The 16,469-nt window shown below is 42.4% G+C and overlaps 1 protein-coding gene across 17 annotated transcripts in view; it reads right to left on the bottom strand.

The window, feature by feature from the left end:
- DAB1 (DAB adaptor protein 1) overlaps positions 1 to 16,469 on the bottom strand; it is a 413,546-nt gene that overhangs the window by 9,420 nt on the left and 387,657 nt on the right. For 11 of the 17 annotated variants that reach the window (XM_088169651.1, XM_088169658.1, XM_088169652.1 and 8 more), the window contains 6 exons: positions 14,963 to 15,019; positions 12,129 to 12,191; positions 10,902 to 11,010; positions 8,566 to 9,114; positions 7,611 to 7,738; positions 6,644 to 6,742 (listed from right to left, as the gene is read on the bottom strand). In XM_088169651.1, coding sequence (XP_088025777.1) covers positions 6,659 to 6,742; positions 7,611 to 7,738; positions 8,566 to 9,114; positions 10,902 to 11,010; positions 12,129 to 12,191; positions 14,963 to 15,019 — 990 coding nt within the window. In that variant the 3' untranslated portion in view covers positions 6,644 to 6,658. The remainder of the gene's footprint in view (positions 1 to 6,643; positions 6,743 to 7,610; positions 7,739 to 8,565; positions 9,115 to 10,901; positions 11,011 to 12,128; positions 12,192 to 14,962; positions 15,020 to 16,469) is intronic. The other 6 variants (XM_088169660.1, XM_088169662.1, XM_088169663.1 and 3 more) reach the window with 2 other exon arrangements.

The following is a 16,469-nucleotide window of genomic DNA, read 5'->3' as shown; positions in this document are numbered from 1 at the left end:
CCTGCCTTAGACTGCAGGAACATACAACAAATCCAAAATATGACCTGTTTGCTTCAGGCCAAGCAAAGTTGTCTCTTATTCCCCAAAACTGCTGCATTTCTGGAGCTTGCAGACACCCTGCTTCCTCACCTCCCTGCCCACATGGAGCTCTGAGTATGCTACAAGCATTGTGAGTGAGAGAAACCCTCTGGAACGATTAAATAAATGCTGCTGAAAATATCCTCAGCAAGAAGCAAATACATTTTGTGACCTTGAAAAACTGAAGGTAATCAAAGGAGGTGACTGAGAGTAAATAACTGCTTTTCACACACTGTGAGTTAAGTCTACCTATGCCAATTTTCACATGCAGACTTGAAGCTGGCAGAATGATCTATCACAGCTAGTTCAGAGAAAATCTGTACTAATTAATGTGTGAACCTGACACACACCAGGCCATTCTTCAGGCAGTTGCTGAACCTAAGGTCATTGCAATGGGAAGTGAAAAGGAAGGAGAAGGAGAAAAGGAGAGGGAGAGAGAACATCCCTTTGGAACAAAAGATGTCAGTTTTTAAAATGCCTTCAGGGAAAAAAAAAAGAGCTTTTCAAAATGTCAAGTCTGCTTGTTAGAGCTGTCCTCAAATATCCTTCAGATATGCAGATGTGCTGAAGTAACAGGTGCCCCTGGACTCCACACCCTTGGCAGAGGAGGAGGAGGAGCTGCTCAGCATCAGCAGCACTTCCAACAAGCATGAGACAGCCTTTACAATGAGAAACTTCCTTGATTCATACCCAGCATTTATCTGTACAAACACCTGAAATGGCAAAGGCCTGCATTTCTCACTGATTTGAATAATTTCTCTTCCAGCAGACCGGAGCATTTTGCATGAAAAGTGTGCTCTTACTTCTTCCTTTCAGTTGATTTCTCCCCTCAGATGCCTAAACGAGAAATTAATTGCAGTAATTGTGTGCAGGCTTCCCAGTCAAAGGGTTTGGTCAAGGCCTGAGATTTGTTTTCTGGTATTATTTTGAGCCAATACAAGCATGCTTTCAGCCCAACAATGCAAATGGTGTCTGTAAAATATTGATACTCGAGAGGGCAAAAGAGAACAGAAATGACAGGAAAAAGGCAAAAGGAGAGTCGAGTGCTGTTGACTTCATGGACAGCTCCTCTCACAGTGCCAGGCACTATTTTGGAGGGGCTTGAAAGCAGAAATAACCTCCTTTTTTTAATATAATCCACACAAAATCACAGGGCATGTTATGAAAAGGCAGGTGAGTGTTAACTCTTCTCACAGCATCTCACCAGCATTTTCTGCCTTCTACTACTGCATTAAGAACAGATGCAGAGGGAAGAACTGGTCTTTGTCAGAACAAAAAGGGAGGAACAAATAAAATAGCAGACAAAGCTTCTAATTCACATAAACCCCTCAAATCTTACAGTGTTTTCCTTGCTAAACTGGCCCAGAATCACTTCTGCTGTTCTTTCATCAACCCACAGGGAGAAACCAAGACAAGAACTGGAAGCAATTTTTAATTTTTTTTTTACTGCTGTATTCCAGAAATACTTCATGCTGCAAATCACTTTATCCATCTCATTTTAAAGGGGACAAGACAGCAGCAAACACCATTTCTGGTATAGTCCACTACTGTGTGAGGCAACAAGGGTGCTAATGCTTTAGAATAACATTATGCAAATGCTGGAAGTAAATTTGCATCCCATTTGAAGATATTAACACCTGCTCCCCAGCAGAACTAATCGCTGGAGAGCATCTCCTGAAAGACTCAGCACCTAGTCGGGCTTGCAGGGGGGAACTCACTCACAAAAACATAACTGTGGGTTAGGAAGGAACTATTTTTACCCTGGCAGCCTTTGATCACTGCGAGGCACCTGCTCCGTGCAGAGCTGCAGGCAAGATGTTCTCAATTGTGGAGGTGAGGCCCGCACAGATTTCCGTGCCCTTTGCAGCCACTTTTACTCCTGGCTGACTGATCAGAAAGGGCAGGCTCAAATGATAAGAGTTTCATGAAATAAGTGTGCTGGAGAGCCACACAAAATGAGCATCTTGTGCTGGGGATGCAAGTGAAGGGGGTGGGAGTGTGAAGCGTCTTCTCTGTTTTTCTGCATGCTAGGCAAAATAGGACAGAGTAAAGTTGGCAAGCGGGGTTGAAATTAAATATCTCTGGTGATAAGACAAGTCATTCCTCTTGCCCCATTAACAGCCAGTTTTTATTTATTACTTATTATTACTTACTAATATTTGGTTATTTTTCTTACAGTCTCCATTAGCAGCATAAATACAGCAACCTTCTAGTCGAGGATTATGGCTGGAGAGTGCCACTGATCTTACCATAAACCTACCTAGGAATATTTCCTAGTCTCAAATATCCAGTTTAATTATTAGCACTGTAAAAATCTCTGTCATTTTAGTAGCAAGATGGATGCTGTATATCCATGAAATGAAAAAGCAATGACAACTACTCAGAAAGATGAACCTGCTCCATATCTTGGTCCTGATATAAAAATGAACTGCAGCCAAGAAACACTGATTATTTCTGGGCCCCTCTCCCAAAACAGTAGCCACACAATTGTATCTGTCTACAGATCTGTCATCCACATATCTTTCCATCTACATATCTGTCAATTCTCCTTCCTAACAATTGAACCACATGGCCAATTTGAAGCAAATTGTTCAGAAGTCTCAAAGATGCTAAATTTTCACAAGTAGATTTTTAAAATCAGTTGTTGTGCAGAAGACAGGGAACTTTTAAATGACCTCATCACAGAGGAAGCGAGGAGAGCTTGTCCCTAAATGGAATTGTTGGGTTGCAAAGCAGCAAGAACACGGCTCTAGACAAGCTACAAAGGATTCTGTCTCTTGTTTAGAGGAAGAATTTGGAGAAAGGGAAGGGTACACGGTGACCTCAGGTGGGCTTGGTGGCACTGAAGAGCTGAGAAGCCCTTGTACGAGCTGGCCACATGAAAATGGACAGCTTGAAGGAGACTGCAGCAGCAGAGATGAAGGCAAACCTGCAGGATGCCCCTGTTCACAGAGCAGCCTCAATTTCTCTGCTCATGCCCCTCCCTATTTCCTGGGAAATAGGAACAACCAACCGAGCAGGAGACCTGAAATGTTAATTTTAGAATTTCTCTGGAGTGAAGCAGGACTTCCCAAGCTGTGATCCCCTTCCAAAGGCACAACACTACTTCTCTCAGGTTCCCAACCCTGCTCAGCTCTGTGTCCTTAGCTTGAGAATGACAGCTTTAGAGCCTACAGCAAGAACAGGTCACATGTAATTAGGAATTTCTCTTTGGACTTTATCCAGTTCCTACTGAGCCAGAGGAAACACTGGGACAGGTCCTACAAATACAGCCTTCAGTTTTTGAGTCTATTCAGAGTCCTGGTGCAACAGGAAAGGGGCAGAAGTAAGAGGAGGATGCAGAATCAGCTTGATATTCCCTCCCGAGGCTCACTAAGCTCCCAGGTAACCCAAGGCTTTGTCCATAAATTGCTGTTTTCTCTCCACTTCCTAAGACCAGCCCAAATAAAAAGTTCTAGCAGCCCATCCCGGAGCTGACTAAGATTTTTAGGAGCATTTATCACCAAGCACAGCACTTGCTCTAAGATGGATGATGGCAGTGGGCCACCAAAGCACCACCAAAAGCTGATAGACAAATATTCTAACGAACTGTTGCTCTCCTGACAGTGCTGATGGCATCGTGAAGGGTGTGACACATTTTCAGGGCTCCTAATTGTCTGCACACATTTCTCAGAACAACTGAACAATTTTTTTCAGGGAGATACGCTCTAGCCACAAATGTTTTGAAGGTTTCTTGAGAATCTCTCATGAATGATTGCCAGTGCAAGTTTTGAGCTGGGCAGCAGCTCAATAGAGCTGCGTTTGTTCCTCTGTTCAAACTTCCTGCTTTAATGTAAAATGTCAACAACAAGAAATGTTTAAGGCACTTGGTAGGATCACAGCTAAGAAAGAGTTCTTTCCCTCTCTCTCCTTTCACCACAATCACTTCCCACATAATCTAAAGACAGCAGCAGGGATTAAACATAAATAATCTGAAGGTGGCAGTCATTCTGTATTCACTTCACCTCTTCTGTAAAATCACTATCTGTCCTCAACACGATGCATGAACAAAGGGGAAACAACCAAATACAATAAACAGCTCTGCAAAGTGTTAATCTTATTTCACCTGTGGAAGTTGGGCCTTTCTGCTTCTTATCTTCAACCACAAAGGGACAAAAATGTAATATATCCATGAAATGTCACATTTGCCTACTAAGAGCTCATAGCTGTTTCTGAAAGGGTGACTTCTAGAACAGCTGCTGGAAGGATGAGGATTGTGAGGGCTGAAGTTGAAGGTTGCAAAAGGAAGAGAGGAAACAAGATAGTAACTAGATGATAATTTAGAGTATCAGAAGGAATCAAGAAACCAAATTGCTGTGGTACCTTGAAAGATCAGGGTACAAATAACCAGGCAGGTGGAAATTCTGAATACATCAAGATAAATAAAGATATGGTAGAGCTGATTTCAGAGATGTTGGGAACAGACAGATTTGACATTTCTGCACACAATGCTCTGCTCCTGAGAGGTCCATTCAGCTGAGTTGTTACTGTGCTGTTCTTGGGGTAAGAACCACGTTCTAAAGAGCAAAGTAATCTCCCATCTAAGCCACAAAAGTGGCTTTTATGCAGACTGTGATTCTTTTGCACGACATGTTTCTCCCCATTAAGTTTGTCTCCAAACGCAGAGCTCAATACACAACTCCACAGTAAATCCTGAATGGATAATTTTCCATGGAGATTAGACTTCCCGTGGCTCTGACGACACCAGGCTTCAGAATTAGATGGGCTGCCTTTGGGAAATGGATTCCTATGGACTGCTGCTGACTGGCTCTGCACACAGACACAATGATATTAGTGGAACTTCACTGGAGAGAAGCTTTCTTTTTTGTTCAGCTTCCTGTTCCTGCCTACAGCTTGTAGGAATTACTGTAATACCATAATCAGGAACATTAGTTAACATTTCCCAGAATATATTTCTGAGAATTACACATATTTGATGCGAGGCTCTACAGGGATTAACGAAAAATGCAGCAAAACCATATGCAATCATTGGTAATACACTGTCCTGGTAACTCTGAATTTCAGAACCACCCTGACTGTGATAAACCATAATAAGCAGATGTATGTGGGTTTCCAGAGTGTGGGACTCAGATAAAGGGCAAATCCTCTTTCATGATGTAGGGAAGAACATTTGGAGTGGTCTGAAGCTGAGATAGGTGGGGATGTCAGTGCTGGCCAAGGTCAGGCAAAGGCACAGCCAAATTATCAAGTGGCACCATCCATCTGCAGCAGCAGCTCTCACTGGAGTAAATAATGAATGCTCTTGCTGGAGCAGCTTGACTTTCTCCTCACACTGCCACTTCTAGGAGACACAAAGCTTAATGCTACTCTTGCTGTAGCCCCCAGGAGCTGAGCATGGGTGAAGCTACAGAAGGGGGAGATGCCCTCTCAAAGCACCACATATTATTAAGACAGAACCTCATTATTCCCAGGTGGATCAAAGCTAAGTTACTGTAAGATTTAACACACAAAGTAAACTGACTCCTAACGAAACTATAGAGTTGAAACTAAACTGAGGATGGGTAAGTCACTGGCAAACCCAGTGGAATTTCTATACAAAAATGGGAAGGATTCTCCCACTGCTCTGGATTTGCTCCAGGAGCTCTGTGCTGGAGCACAGAAGCCACATCAGATCATGTATTTGGGCAACACCAAACAGGAGTGGCAGACGGGGAGAAGATAATGAAACATATTCTTCAAACAGCAACACTAGAGAGTATTTGGATGGAATAACAACACTCAGCACTCATAAAACTTCGTAGCTTCACTGTTTTTTTGGCAAAATATATTTACTGTATTGAAACAAATCACAGAACATTCACAGGCAGCCACATTTTCTACGTGTTCTGTAACACAAAAGATGAAAAGATCATCTTTCCCGTCTGTCTGGGTTTAAATGACTTACATTGATGAATAATTTTTAAAACATCAGTATGCCAATGGTAATATGAATGATGATAATTTTCAGATGTTTTTAATTTGCAGTTGGAGATAAAAATACACAAACCCATTTCAATATTTTTTACATGCAGATAATAAACGTGCTTCTTCTACTGATTATCCCATTGATTTAGGGTAGAGACATTCACGTATCATTACATAATTTTATTTAATGATTGTTATGTCTATGGGTAAGATGTCTTATTCCATTTAATATGTTACATCTGACTGAAGGCCAGGGTGGCTTTGATAAAAAAAAAGTGCTCTGCCTAATATATTGTTAGTAATGGCTCAGTTTCCCTATTTGCCTTCAGAATTTGAACACAAAGTAAAATAAATCTATATTTCTTTAAAGCATGCAGGCAGCTGAAACACACATATTTGCATAAGCTGCAACACTCAGTGAATGGCAAAAGCCATGCAGACCACCAAGCACGAGGAATATACTGTGGAGGATGGAGAGGCAAAACAGAAGAGATGAAAAAGGGAAAAAAATAAACCATGCATCCATGAAAGCAATGGCAGGCACTGGTGGAAGAGCAAGTGAACACCTCAAGGTGTAGAGAAAAAAAGGACAGATACCTACCCCAACCTGTGCTATCTAGCTACCGACCTGTGGACTTATAGTATCACCAGTTGGCTCACCAAAGGGATCACTGTTGGAGGAGGCCTGAGACCCATCAGGCTAGAATACAAGAACATAACACCTTTTTTTCTCAACAGAAGAAAGTGAAAAGTCAACACGAGGTTATTTTCATGCTGTGGGCATAACAAGTACATCCTATCTCATGAAAACCAGAGCCACGGTGGTTTCCTACAGCTGCTGCAGGCACCAAAGGACCTCACCAGTTCCTGCTGGAGCCAGGCAGGAGCTGCCACAGACTTCAGAAGGTCCTGGATCAGAAGTGCAAAAGGCCCTGAAAGCCATGTGAAACAGAAAAGAGTCCAAGCTTGGGTGATTTTGCACTTTTTGTTGTACTGACCCCCTCTTGCCTTTGGCTCACTCGGGCTCCTACCTCCTTAAGACACCTGGTGATTTACAGTCATTGCTTGGATAACATTTCTTGCTTTGGTCCATAAAGGCAAAGAAATACATACTGAGGGCCAGGACATTGAGGAACGTAGCTAGGCAAGCAACTGGGATGCAAGAATGTGCAAGACAACATCAACCATCATCTTTTAACACACAAACTCTCACATCTTTCTCTGCAGCCTCAGCATGTTTGTTGTGTTACCCCAAACTTCCTGACCACGAGTAAAGTGACTGCTGGTGTGCTGAAGAGGACATTGGATACAGCTAATATGCACAGCCTTACATATGAACTCTGAGTCTGGTTCCTTGTATGCAGTGTTAGTGCACATCAGCAGAAATGTTGTGCTATCAGCTGTCAGACCCAAAGCAGGACGGGAATTCTGCCTGCAGCTCCCCCATAAGCACCACCCAACCCTACTGGAAAAGGTATTGCTGACCCTACAGAACAGCACTTAATCAGCTTTTATCTTTTCTAGCTCAAAGGAGACAGTGAGGATTTAGAAACCTTGTTGCTACTCACAGCCTCTGGCTCCTCACTTTTGCTTGGGCTTTCAAACCCCTCTTCAAAGAGGTCGTCTGCAGCAGGGTCACTCGTATGGGATGCTGATGATTTTGATGGAGAACTCTGTCTGGGTGCAGGGGTTGGAGCTAAACAAGGATTAAGGCAACAGCAACAATTATTCTGTTGATTTCTTCAAAAAGACACTTTAGCACAAAATTTGCTCATGCTTTTACATCCTTCAACTTTCACCACCCCTGAGAATCATTCTCTAAGGAGGAGCTGCAGGAGGTAAATTCAGGCACAGTTGTCATTATCAATCCCATGTGTTTGATTTCATTTGGCAACATCCAAATTAAGTTTGGCTGCATCTGGCCTATGTCTTTATGAACCTGGGAGACACCACTACATTACATTAGGAATGTCTCAGTCACCTGCCCTGTGGCAGGTAAGTGAAAAAGGTCTCTGACTGACCCCTGGTGAATCTCATGAATTCCTCTTTTCAGCAATCTGCAAATCCCCCACACTATGCAATGAACACCATAAGCTTATGGTGTTCAAACACCATAACAGCTTTTACAGCTCTTCAAGGAATCTCCCCACGTGTCCAGTATGTTAAGCTAATAAAATAAACACCCATCCCCTAATTTCTGTAAACTATGGATGGGACATAAGTGAAACCAATTGTTAGGTTGAATGCCATGGGCTTCTGCCAACCAGCTTGCATGTTCCCATCACAAAACAAATATTACTGTTTTAGAAATTAAATTTCAGATTGTAGCTATCTGGACCATCCATTTCTATGACCTCTGAAATTCCTCTCTGATATTCTCCTTTATGACTGGAACACATTTCTTAAGCCAGAGCATGCATGAAGGTTCTCACTATCTGGGTGGGAATTTAAAAAGAGACAGAAGTGCTTTGAGGAGCAGTCATGTCCAAGGGAAGGGATGGCTGAAACCACACAAATACTCACGTGAATTTGTAGATGGTGTCGTGGAAGTCACAGGAGTCAAATTTAACTGAGAGATGTCGAAGTCATCACAATCATCTGCTTCCTGTGCCATCCCAACTTTGTTAAAGTAACTTGAGAAGGCCTCTGAGGTACAACTGAGGGAAGGCTGATCTGGTTTTCTGGATGGCACTGGTGGAGGCTGAGCCATCTGGAAATCTTTAAACATTTCTTTTCCCATTTTCTGCCTGGGCCTGTCTGTCTGCGGACTCGATCTGTTGGAATCGCTCGTGGGCGGGACGGTGGCTATAGGAGCAATGGTACCTTGAAACATGGCAGCTTGTAAAGGCAAAACAGTTTGTGTTGGCATGAAGGCAGTGGGCTGGAACTGGCCAGCCACGGATGGCCACGGCTGCTGGGTGGGAGGAAAGATGCCGGGCTGGCCCCACGCGATGGGCTGTCCTCCCTGCATCACCTGAGCGACTGGAGGCTGGGCACCCATGGCCAACTGCTGCTGAACAAGTGGTTGCTGTCCCCAGAAGGAGGGCAGGACAGCTCCCATGGCAACATAACCTTCAGGGAATAAAGAGAGCAGGAGTTGGGGGGGGGGAGGAAACAAACGGGATGAAAGATTTTAAGGGTGCTGAAAAGCGACACAATAAATCAGAAACGTGCAAAGCTGCGCCAGCGATCCCAGAGCTGCAGCAGGCTTGGAAAGAAAACTGGAAACACTGAATTCACATCACTGCACAAATTCTCACACACAGAACCACAGGCTGGTGGACTCTGCAAAGCAATCATCTCAAATTGCATCATAGTGCTACTACTACTACTAATAATAATAATAAAAAAAATCCAACCCAGATGATTTCAGATTAAAATCCTCACACTCGGTTATTACCCAATTACTTGAGAACATCAAAAAGATCTTGAGCTTCTGCTGCACTAAATACCTATTAACAAAAACTGCTTCAGGTATTAGGCTAACATAACCTCCTCCAGTTGAGGAGGAAATTAAAGATTAAAACTAAAATGATAATTGCTTCCTGTCAGACCTGAAGCCTCCTTTGAAGCTACCAAGGGTTTGACTGTGTAGGAATTATAGGATCAGGTGCTTTTTTATTTACAACAACAACAAAAATGCTCTGAAATGAAAACTGCTGTAAAACATTTTACAAATTAAACTACCTAACATAATTATGTTCCACTGATAGAAGTACTAAGCATTACAGGTATGCTGTTTCATGCTTAAATTCAATACTTATCATTAATATTTTGCATAATGCAACTTCTCTCTCAATTTTAATACTCCTATAGCTTTAAAACTCTTGTTTCTAACCTGAGTGTTTCCTCAGTCCTCCTGTACCTTCTCCTCTTTGCTTTATTTCTAGGCTGTTTTGTTATCACAAACAGAAGGCTGGCTGCTATATTGTAAAGGGAAAAGCCCAGAACTCAATAAAACAAAAAAAAATAAGGAACTCAACTTTGAGAGACCTAATTCCTGAGTGATGGAAGGAGCTCAGATATATTTCTGTTCCAACAGATGTCCAGGATGGATTCTCCAGACATTCTTTGATCTGATTCTTTGATCGTCCCTGCTGTGACCTCATCCCAGCAGAGAAGGTTTCCATCTACATTATCCCCAAACACTTCACTGCCACTGTAACCTGTCTGAGGTGCAGTGGCTAATCTGGTGCCATCAGAGGAGGTAACCAATTAGAAAGACACTGCTGAATGATTCAAGGCACTCCTCCTCCTCCTCCTCCTCCTCCTCCTCCTCCTCCTCCTCCTCCTCCTCCTCCTCCCCCTCCTCCTCCTCCTCCTTTCTTTTCCTAAGTGGGGCTGGGGGCACTGGGAGAGATCAGCAATCAGACCATAGTGTCTGTGCAGAATGCACTCAGCTTTTGAATTCTGAGCACTCTGGGGAACACAGCGAAGTCTAGAGGACATTCCAGGATTTGACAAAGTGGAATACCTTTGAACTACAATCAAATTCTCAGCCTCTGTTTCCTGGAGACAACAGGATATTCACTGCTACCACAGAACCTCCAAATCCAAACTAAATGCTGTTTCCTCTCCTGCTCCTGTACCTAGAAGTTCTGTCATCCAGATGGCTGAACTATGCTTGAACTCCCAGTGACTTTTTGGCTTCTGCTTTAAAAACTGTAGGCAAATTCAAACTAATGTACTCCCTGCTTGTTAAAGCCTTGCTTTGTCTTGTCCTGAAGCACTGACCTCAAAAGCCTTCCCCACTTCCACCCTGCTAAAAAAATCAATGCCCTGAGAACTGAAATGCAAACCAGAGCTGGGCACTGATCCCCAGATCTGATTCCCGACTATAATTCCAGTGCTCTTCTTACCTGAGGGTACAGCAGCAGTGCTGAAAGGTACAGAACCAAACATGTCTGTACTAGCAGGGAGTGACTGGGATGAAGATGGGATAAAGGCATCACCTGGAGTAGCAGGAGTCTGCAGGGAGACAGGGAGAAAACACAAAGGTGACAAATCAGCTGCAGCTTCTGCTGCACATTGCTGTCACATCACCTGGAACTCTAAAAATCCAGGTTTGCAGTGAGAACGAGAAAGAAGAAAGAATGGGAAGATGTAGAAGGAAAGAAGCAATAAAAATAAAAGTGATAGAATTTGCTGGGGATGGGAGAAAAAGAAAGAATTAAGAAATTTTCTATCAGAGGAAAAAATCAAGGTGAAATTTGCCTGGAATATATCATATGCAAAATACTGACATAATTTCTTTCTCCAGGACATACAGACTTGTGATTTTAAATGTTAAATGACAAAAGGAAAGGCAGTAACCAAGGCATTAACTTTTAAGTTATTATTAACAGTTAAAGCAAAAGAGAGGATTTATGGAAAATGGAATAAATATTGCTTCTAATTAACCAACAGCACCATAATCATAAGTCTACATTAAAGGAGAAGTCAAATCCAATTGAGTAAGCTGATGATGAGCAGAAAGGGTTTTGAACATCTAGTCCTAGAATGATCCAGAATATACTGGGGATTTGAGGCTCCTGACCTCACAGCACCTGAATTTTCTCAGTATATTCACATTTCCCTACAGCTTAATGTAAGGTTCAAAAGCTTCATATGAAAATTTTTTGTCATCTTATAATGCTGAAAAACATGTCGAGACATTTTTTTTTTTTCCCCTTAAAATACATCCAGCCCTTTTTCTCTCTTTACTTCCTCTCTTTAACAGCAGTTTTGGGATCTATGCTTGGATCCAGAGACACGAAATACGAGGCTGTAACTGGATCTTCTGCAGTGCACTGGGAGTGCAGTGAAGCATTTCCCTCTGACAAACACCAGGGAAGCAGATCTGCAGCTCAGGTTGCACCCTATGTGAAACTTAACACTAGAGCAGAAAAATAAAAATCGAAGGTATGTTGGCACATCATCATGAAGCAGGAAAACTGCACGTTCAATTTTTACTTTCCTGCAACCTAAAAACTACTTTGAAATCCTCCCCACTGGAATGGCTGAGGACACAAATTGTAAATGTGCTCAATAAATGTGCTGAAAATAGCATGCAGGAAAAACACAGTGCAGTTTCCCTGAGTACTCACTGGGGGAGAGGTTACATCAGGAGGAGTGGACATGTCCCCAAAAAGCTCTAGTTGGGTAACAGCCTGTAAAGAGAAAAAAAAATTCGATTTATCTTTTGAGGAGAAGAAACTGTAAGAGAAGCAGTTACAACTTGTAAAGTTATCTGGTAACAGCAAACAAGATAAACCTTCCCAAGTCCTGCAGGCTTCAGCTGTGAAGTCCCACATGGAGGAAGCACACAGGCTCAAGCTGAGGGATTTTATTATTGCTAATGGACCCAAAGAGCCAACAACTCACTATAATTCTGTAGGGAATTCTCCAAAATGAAAAAAAAAGGAATAAAACATGGAACAACTATCCAAAACAGGACTGGATGCATTACTGCTCTGCCTTTAACATCAGTGAGCTCCAAGCATGATTTATGGCTAAATCCTCGCTTCCAGGGCTTAGAGCATGGCAGCAGCACATGGAGTGCCAGAAGGATACAGAAGGGAAGGGCTTTTAAAGTGCTGCCTGATTTCCCCTTGCCCATGGGACAGGTGTGACCTGGATAAGTGGACTTGGAGGAGGATGCACAACTGGGTTATTGCAAGTTTGTGGCTCTACATTTAATTCTTGTTAGAAATTATTTCCTTGGGACGCCCTTCACTGGGAGCTCAAAACAGGTCACCCATGCAGGCCTGGCTAACTGGACCAGAAGAGAAAAAACACTTTATTATAAGAAATAACTTGAGTGGCTGCATAATCAAAGCTCCTTCACGGGCTCTAGAGCAAATTTACTCTTTCCACCCACCTGCAAATGAGTTCAGCTGGAGTTCAGGGATGTTAAAGCACAGATTCCCCAGAGCTCTGCATGAAACTTAAACTCCATCCACCACCTTTATCAGGGTGGTTACACTTGAAAGCTTTGGGGAGAACCCACAATTTCTTCTTCTTACTACCCTTCCTACTGGTTTTCCCAGTATCACACTCACAAAATGTGGGAAGGCACAATTCTCATCATGAACAAGATTTAATGCAAATCTTTGGTTAACTCACTGAATCTTCTCCCCATCTTAGGCACATAAACCTTGGATCCTCCCATCACACAGACAGCTTTGACATTTAGTTGAGTCTTGTCCTGCAAAAGCAGCCCCTGAATGCTTTGGACAGTATCCAAACTGGAAGGTCAGGCTTCACCAGCCTTCCAAGAGGCCAAGATCACCCCAAGATTTTTTCCTGCCTTTAACCTTCCATTATAAATTACCCCTTAAGGAGTAAGACTACACATATCAAAAGTTTATACTCATTTTTTTTCAATCCAGTCTCTATTCCCACACATAAAAGTAACACCACAATCACTTAGAACTGGAATTTTTCTAAGCAGCTCTGTTGATTCTCAGCTTCACATCACAATGTACCCAGGGATGAATTATCTCACGTTTTCTTACATTATGTTTTATATCAAAAAGATCACATTGCTTTAGTGCTATGACAATACATTTTCCTCTTATGGGCTTATATATCCCTCTAAGTATCTGCATGGAAATGCAGAAGGGAAAAAGAAGGAAAGCCACGTTTTCTTCAGGGTACACCAATTCTCATGCTCTGTACTAAAATACTGCCAGGAGTAACTTTTGAAAAAAAAACCAAAAAACAGCCAAGCAACAAACCCAGCCTAAGTCCCTTGTGCAGTGTGCACAAACACATCAGGCAAAGGTTGTTCAAATGCCCAGGAAAGTGGGAATAATGACAACAGCAGCACTCGTTTGGAAATCACTTCAAGCCTCCTGTAGGCACGGCTGCCTCAAGAGGTGTCAGGTGCCACTGAAATACTCCAAGAGCCACTTCCTCCTCATCTCTCCAAACTGCTTGTTTAGCAGCACCCCAAACCTGCCCTTCTCCTGCCCCCCTCGTGAACTGTTCACTGTTTGCTGCTGAGGAACACTTGTGTCCTTTCCATGAACAAAAACTCCCCTGTGCCTCCACCCCAGGGGAGGGAGCAGATGAGAAAGTCAGGGAAAAAGCAGGGCACACACAGCTGTGTGCAAAGCTATGCCTTTTTTTTTTTTTTTTTTTTTCTGGAAAAAATAGTATAGGTGTCACAGGAATGCTGGAAATTGATAGTCAGTATACTTTTGAACTCTGGATTATATGACATGCATCTGAAAGGTGGTAACTCAGATCCCTGTGCCTCCATACTCCTGGATAATGGGAATAGTAATACTTCTCAAGGTGATGGATCTTTGGATACTCTTCACAGATATAATTCTGTTAAAGCTCTGCAGACACATTTCTAAACAGGCAGCTGGAGAGAGTGATAGGAAAGTCAACAGCACTTTGTTATAATAAACCCTCACTCACAATATTCCCCAGGAAAAAGAAATACATTTACAGGGGAATTATTTTTTTTACAGAATAGCAACCTCATATGCAACAGGAGCTACAGAACCACATCAGAGAATGTAAACACAAATTTAGTGGGAACACAACACCTTCATTTACTGACTGGAGGCAGCTTTAAACAGCAACTCTTGGAGGTGGATTTTGAAGTCCCAAATGGTTCAGGAGTCTTTTTTCTACAACCCAGCTCTCAGCCTGAATAAATGAATGCATCTTCTCTGACACAGAGCTGCCTTTATCTACTCTGCAGCACACGAGATCCCAGACACCAAGCACTTATCTTTTATTTCTGTGATTTCACTGTCACTACAGAACTGATTTCACCCCTTATGCTTCATTAAGATTATTCACATCTGATATTAGCTACGTTCCAGTGAAGTTAATCCCAAGCTGAACATTTTCCAATTGCTCTATTCCTATAGATGATTTCAGCTCTATTTCCTTAAAATATTTTTTAGTTTCACAACCTTACCTGAGTGACTGAAACAAGATTTTCATCAATGTCCAGCAATAAGTTTCCATTCTCCAGCTGTAAAGTATGATTTATGAAATGAGATGAATGATTTATGAAAATGACATGAATTTCTGAGCATGAAAATGATAACCTCCATAATTATTGACTTCAGCATTGAAATGAAAACCCTTTCCATCTTGCTGTGAGCACAGATATGAAATCAGGCAGTCAAAACAGTGAGTCTGAATGCTGCTGGGATGTGGGGCAAGCATACACTTCATTTGTGCTAAATCTCATCTTCTGGTGTACAAAGCAATTTTACCACTTGTGACACACCTATTTATTTCCCTAAATATTTATTAATTCAGCAATAAGCATACCCAGTGAGCTCTGATCCTGCTTACATTAATGGAACTTTTCCCTGGCTTGGTGAAAGAAGGGATTTAACATCCTCAGGGGAAAAAAGAATGATTGAGTTTTGGATGACGAAAGCTCTAAAACCAAGTATCTTCAGAAAAAACCACACATTTCTCTAACTGGGGAAACTATAACATCAATGTAAACATAATTAACTATTTTCTTTCCATAGCAATTTTGAAAATTACATGAGTCAATTCAAGTTATATTCAAACCTATAGTTTGTATGTAAATATACGTGGGAATATCCTGCCCTCACATCTGTACATATCTGTATCCATCCACACTTGGCACATATTATCACTTCAGAATGCTAAATTTCAGGTAACATTTACTGTAGTGTTGGAGACTTCATTTCTGCAGACACAAACAAGAGCAGGCTGTTGAAAATCAAGTGTAAGATGACTGAGAAGCTTCATACAAGCTACTAGTAATTCCACATCACTTAAAAATCTCACAAACAGCCTAGAATGATGTTTTTCCCCCCATCATCTCATCACAGAGCTGAAGAAAAGAGAAAAAAAGAGTGGGAAAAGGCAAAGCCAAAGTAACATGATGTCACTGCACACTCAGGAACAGTCCTGTCCCTTCTTGGAGCTGACCCTGTGCTCCCCCAGCTCCAGGTGAGGAAAGTGTGAGAAAAGCTGTGTCCATTTACTCAAAGAACTCCAGAGACTTTGAAATGCTCTTTAAATGAAGCAGAAGGCTTTCAGGGAGCCCAGTTTTGGCCAGCAGTTCATCACTTTGTGCTCTGACAAGCCCCAGCCCCTTTGTTTGCCCCCCACCCTCCACAACCAGAAGCCTGGAGAGCTGCTGCAGCTCTTGGTGCTTCTCCACGTGAGGATTCCTGCACAGAGTGATGTAAACCTTGGTTTAATTAACCAGAAAGGCACAGTGCTGAATGTGAAACCCCCCTCCAGCTCAGCCAGGCTCTCACCAGCGGGGTGGAGGAAGGAGAATTAATCCTTGTGACACGAAGCCTGCCATGAAAGCTCCATCTCCCTACACATGTGAGCCATCCTGTAAATCTTTCAAACACAAAATATGTAAATCTGCCTCCTCAAAGCAGCAGCACCACTCCAAGGCAGGAGCAGTTTTAAACCACTCC

This window comes from Sturnus vulgaris, chromosome 9 (assembly GCF_052056855.1).
Source record: "Sturnus vulgaris isolate bStuVul1 chromosome 9, bStuVul1.hap1, whole genome shotgun sequence".
Lineage (NCBI taxonomy): Eukaryota > Metazoa > Chordata > Aves > Passeriformes > Sturnidae > Sturnus > Sturnus vulgaris.
Note: the sequence above shows the minus strand (reverse complement) of the source record. Positions and strands in the feature narration are given on the sequence as shown.